At 56.4% G+C, this 5,174-nt stretch overlaps 1 protein-coding gene across 1 annotated transcript; it reads left to right on the top strand.

Moving 5' to 3' along the window:
- Positions 1-842: 842 nt before the first annotated feature.
- PLA2G2E (phospholipase A2 group IIE) lies at positions 843-4,110 on the top strand. The gene is made up of 4 exons (XM_017852028.1): positions 843-933; positions 1,685-1,823; positions 2,026-2,132; positions 3,968-4,110. The coding sequence occupies exons 1-4, from the start codon at positions 894-896 to the stop codon at positions 4,108-4,110; spliced, it is 429 nt and encodes a 142-aa protein (XP_017707517.1). The 5' UTR covers positions 843-893.
- The last annotated feature ends 1,064 nt before the right edge of the window (positions 4,111-5,174 follow it).

Here is a 5,174-nt window from a genome sequence, read left to right as displayed (position 1 = left end):
GCCCAGGTGAAGCTCGTTGGGTTGCCTGGGTTTAAATTCTAGCTCATCACTTACACATGTGCCTCAGTTTCCTCCTCTGTAAGATGGGGCTGTGGTCCTGCTTGAAAGGGGCTCGGCATGGTGCCAGGTGCATAGCCAGTACTTGGTGAGGGCTGGCTGCCTGGTTGCGTGTTTTCCATCCTCCTGTGCGGGAGGCAAGAGGGACACCTTCTATCCCCATAATACAAGCAGGAAAACCGAGGTTCCAAGCAAGGGAAAGGATCTGCCCAAGGCCGCCTAGTATGCAGTGGAACCAAGACTCCAAGGCCCTGAACGGTGACGGAGGTGCACGGTCAGTGATCCCAGTCACAGACCAGAGCAGGAGGGTCGGGGAGGGGAAGCACCAGGCCAGGCCGGGGGTCTCCTGCCTCCGGTTCTGCCTGGGTGGAAACTTGGAAACAGGACGGACTTGGCCCTGGGCACTTCCAGGCTGTGAGAACTGAAGTTTTTCAGTCTCTCTGAGTCTCAGTCAAATGGGGATGAGGAAAAGATATCAAGAATGTCAAGCACCCGGCACAGCCCGCACCTTGCAGCTTGGTCAATGGATGATTTCTTGGAAAGGGTGGGCTACGGGAAGGGTGTGAGTATAAAGAGCCACGAGATTGCCCGCCATACCCTACACTGCCTGGAAGCAGAGCCCACAGGCCCCAGCTAGCCCCTCCCCGGGGACTTGGCCAAAGTGTCAGACCTGGAAGAATCGTTGCATCACTGGGCACTCACGGGTTAATGACAGGGAGTGGACAGGACCTGGGTATTTAACTAATTAGGAGGCGCCCTGAGATCAGAGGTGCCCCCGTTGCTTTCTTCTGCTGCCTTTTGTGCTCCTTGTGCACCTCCCTTCCCAGCAACCTGGGATGAAACCTCCCCACGTGCTGGTGTTCCTTTGCCTCCTGGGTAAGTGATCTTTGTGAGCTTCAGCCTTCTTCTGCCCCATCTGGCAACCCCAAGCTCCCTAGATGCCCCTGAGCCTGGCCCTACCGAGGGCATGGTGGATGCCAAACACTGCAGGCTGCCCCCTTCCTGCCACCAGGGTGACCCCGAGGCCAGTTTTGCCTGAGCCAGCAGTGGCTGGAGCAGAAGGGAGGAGAATGCAGGCTGGGAGGGGTGAGGGACATGGGCCAGGGGCTGGAGCATCCTGGACAGCACACCCTGGGCTCCTTCTCCTACCCTAGCTTCCATGTTTGGCTCCAACCTGCCGAGGTGAGCAGGATTCAGCCACATGGCTGAGTCAGGAGCACCGGGAGGAATTCAGGGAGGTCAGCTGAGGTGGACAGGAGATAGGTCCAGTGCCATCTGATGAGACTTGGGGGGACAGAGTGTTCCTGGATGAGATAAGGGCCGACACCTAGGGAGGACCGGTGGCTGGTGAGGAGCCCCTGGAAGGGGTGAACAAGTGATAGTGTTGTAGATAGAAGATAATGGTGGGAGTGGACATTGGAGGGGCCGACACACTGGAGGTGAAGACCAGGGGGATAAAGGTGCAAAGGACGTCACTGGCAATATTACTTATTACCATGCTTGTTGTTGAGAGTGGGTTGCTTTGGGGAGGTGAGCTTAACTGGACAACTGGAGAGATGCCTGTGATCAGATTTGAGGGGACATCGGGGAAGTTGGCTGCAGAGGGTGGGGCCCTCCCTCTCCACAGTGGCCCTGGTCACAGGGAACCTGGTCCAGTTCGGGGTGATGATCGAGAAGATGACAGGCAAGTCTGCCCTGCAGTACAACGACTATGGCTGTTACTGCGGCGTCGGCGGCTCCCACTGGCCAGTGGACGAGACTGACTGGTAAGGAGGCAGCCTGCAGGGGGACCTCCATGGGGATGGAAGAGCTGGGGGATCCTGGGAGGATCCTGGGAGAAGGGGGGGCGCCTGGAAAATTCAGGCTGATTTCTCCTCTGGGCCGCTTTGGGCTCTGGGGCCCCAAGCAGCCCCTGGTCCAACCCACCCTGGCCCACAGGTCCCCCCAGGTCGACCATGACCCTTACAGGTGCTGCCACGCCCACGACTGCTGCTACGGACGTCTGGAGAAGCTGGGCTGTGATCCCAAACTGGAAAAGTATCTTTTCTCTGTCAGCAAACGTGGCATTTTCTGCGGTAGGTGGACGGCCCTGAAGTGACACAGACACCCTGTGATGAGGTGGGTGGAGGCAGCTTAAGACAGGAAGCCCCTCCTTATGGTGACCTTGGGCCTTATCAGAGCCAGACCCCGGGCTGGACGCATGGGGTTTCCCATCACCATGTAACAGTGGAGACCCAGATGTTCACCGGGTACCCAGGCTAGAGAAGCCCATACCCCATCAGTGCAGCCCTCAGCCCCAGGTATCTCCCAGCTCCAGCCTCTGGAAAGAGGAGCGGAGGGGCTGAGCTGAGCCAGGGCCCAGAGGAGCTGGACTCAGGCACCCTCCCAGGGCCTCAGCAGGAGCTAAAGGTGAAGTCCCTAAGACAGAACGAGCTGGGGCTTTGGGGACAGCAGACGTGGTTTCCAAAGGCTGACTCCTCACTGGGACTGTCAGGCTGGACCCATTTGCTCAGCTTTGCCATGTCCAATGCCCACTTGGACAAATTAGCTTTCCTTTAGTCCCAGGCCCAGGCAAGCAGCCTAAACCAAGTGAGAGTGTGCAGAGACCCCACACGGGAGAGCCAAGCTTTCTCCCTGCCACAAAGCCAGGAGCAGCCTGAAAGAAGGGCAGGGCCTGGTGGGCAGATGGTTCAGCGTGGAAGGATTCGGGAGGTCGTAGAAGACTCAGTTCAGGTCTCTAAATTCTGTCCTGGGGGCGGGGCAGAGCTGGCTCCATTTCCTCTGCAATCATCAACTCGGCAGGGCAATGTGCCAGGTACTGAGTCCCTGTCGCTGGAAGTCCATGAAAGGCAGGAGCAGCCACCTGCCAGGATCAGGGCTGGGAGAAAGAGTTAGAGGAGGAGGCAGGTAGGTGGAGACACAAGCTCTGGATTCTACTCAGGGCGTCACCTTTCACCTGCCTGTGACTTTGGACAAGTGATATAATCCCTGGAAAGCCCCTGTTTCGTAATCTATAAAAGGGAGAGGCTTATAGCTACTTTCCCAGCTCAGTCCACCTCCTGCAAAGAGCCCCCAAAAAGAGGCTGACGGGCTCAGTGTTAAGTCCCTTCCAACCCTGAGTGTTGCTGACATAGCAGGCGTGGGCAGAGCCCTGACGGCAGAGGAAGGCTCACCTTCACGGGGGGAAATTAGGCACCTGGTCTGAGCTGTGAGATACAGTCATGGGGACAAAAGGGAGCCGGAGCCACTGCAGGCAGAGGTGACAGAGGCAGCTGCAGTGGAGAGAGGAGGAGCCTTCTGTGCCCCTACAGAGCTGATGCCAGCTGGCTCTTGGGAGCGCAGGTCAGGGTAGAAGTCTGACTCCCAGGCTGGGCATGGGCAGAAAACTGGGCTCTATCCACTCTGATGAGGACAGGCAGAGGGCCCTAAGCAGACCCCAGCTTTGGTCCCGGTGGCTTCCAGCCTGGGCCCACGCCACTCCGGGGCACATGTAGCCATCAGAGTGAGTTGCTGTCATTTTCGTAGCTGTCCTCTCTGCTTGATGGCCACAATCCGCCATCAGCAATGCATCACACAGGGGTGCAGGGGTTGCCTAGAAATCCCCCTGGCTGGGGGCAGTGAGAGCGAGCCAAGTGGTGTCTCTAAGGCAGGAGAGAGCTAAGGGCAGTCAGCGTGGGCTTGAGAGCAGGGAGGGACAGTGAGGGCAAGCTTCCAGCTTCCCTGGTGTCCCGAGCCACAGTGCACCCCGCCCTTGTCACTTGTCTCACCCATCCCTGAAACAACGCCAGAGCTTGGGCTTCCATCAGAATGGAGTTGGTCCAGGTCAAGAACATGGACCCAGGAGCAGCCAAGAGCTGTCCCACACATATCCTGAGCTTCTGTGGTCCCTGACTCACTTTGTCCCATCCAGCCGGCAGGACCACCTGCCAGCAGCTGACCTGCGAGTGTGACAAGAGAGCCGCCCTCTGCTTTCGTCGCAACCTGGGCACCTACAACCGCGAATATGCCCATTACCCCAACAGGCTGTGTACCGGACCCACCCCGCCCTGCTGAGGCTGTGCTCGGCCTCCTCCCTGTCCCTCGAGGTCCTGGGGAATATTGGCACCAAAGGCCCTCCCTCTGGAAAATTCCTTTCCTGCAAACCCATTCCTGCTTGAGAGCTCAGAGATATGTCCTGGACCATCACTAGCCTCCCAGGCTACCCTACCCCTTCTCTGTAGAAAGAACCCTGCCCCAGGAGCCGTGGATCCTTCAGCACCCGGAAGACTGTCACCAACTTCTGGGACCTCAGCTCCCTCTTCTGAATAAGTGAATAACGTTTTCCCATAATTCTAATATTCTCTGAGTCTCAAATTCTATCAGTCATTCTAGGGTTTAATTCACTAAAGTTTCATTCATTCATTATTTTTCTGATCACCTACCTTGTGCTGACAACGTGCTAAGCATTGGAATAATTTGGGAACAAGTCTGACATGGGCGGCCCTGCTGGCAATTCCAGCATTAAATTCTTTTAATTTTCCATGACAGTAAGTTTCTGTGACTCTTTTTTGTTTTTGAGATGGAGTCTCGCTCTGTCACCCAGGCTGGAGTACAGTGGCGCAATCTCAGCTCACTGCAAGCTCCGCCTCCCAGGTTCACACTATTCTCCTGCCTCAGCCTCCCGAGTAGCTGGGACTACAGGTACCCGCCACCATGCCCGGCTAATTTTTTTGTGTTCTTAGTAGAGATGGGGTTTCACTGTGTTAGCCAGGATGTCTCGATCTCCTAACCTCATGCCGCCTGCCTCGGCCTCCCAAAGTGCTGGGATTACAGGCGTGAGCCACTGCGCCCGGCCCTATGACTCTTTCTAACATTCTACAATCTTATCCAAAATAATGCAATCTCTGGAAGGAATATTTCTGGCCATATGGCTTAATGTGAAAAGCATGAAAAATACCAACCTAAAAATATTGTCCCCACTGTGTCATCAGGCCTCAAATCCCCCCCACTGGCAAAGATTGATTAAGAGTGAGAAGCAGCTCTAGATGGTCTTATCCACACCCCTTCTTTGATAGGCCCCTGGGGGCCAGAGAGGGGATGTTCTACCCGAGGGGGTGTCCCCAATCCCTGGCCCTTCA

The sequence above is a fragment of the Rhinopithecus bieti genome, unplaced genomic scaffold (genome assembly GCF_001698545.2).
Source record: "Rhinopithecus bieti isolate Rb0 unplaced genomic scaffold, ASM169854v2 scaffold_33652, whole genome shotgun sequence".
NCBI lineage: Eukaryota > Metazoa > Chordata > Mammalia > Primates > Cercopithecidae > Rhinopithecus > Rhinopithecus bieti.
The sequence above is the reverse complement of the archived record's forward strand: the minus strand, read 5'-3'. Positions and strand labels throughout refer to the sequence as shown.

Bases quoted from the DNA above. Each gene is read 5' to 3' on its own strand.
- PLA2G2E (XM_017852028.1), top strand. From the start codon at position 894: ATGAAACCTCCCCACGTGCTGGTGTTCCTTTGCCTCCTGG. The intron at 934-1,684 runs GTAAGTGATCTT...CCCTCTCCACAG, and splicing joins GGTGTTCCTTTGCCTCCTGG to TGGCCCTGGTCACAGGGAAC. The intron at 2,133-3,967 runs GTAGGTGGACGG...TGTCCCATCCAG, and splicing joins CAAACGTGGCATTTTCTGCG to CCGGCAGGACCACCTGCCAG.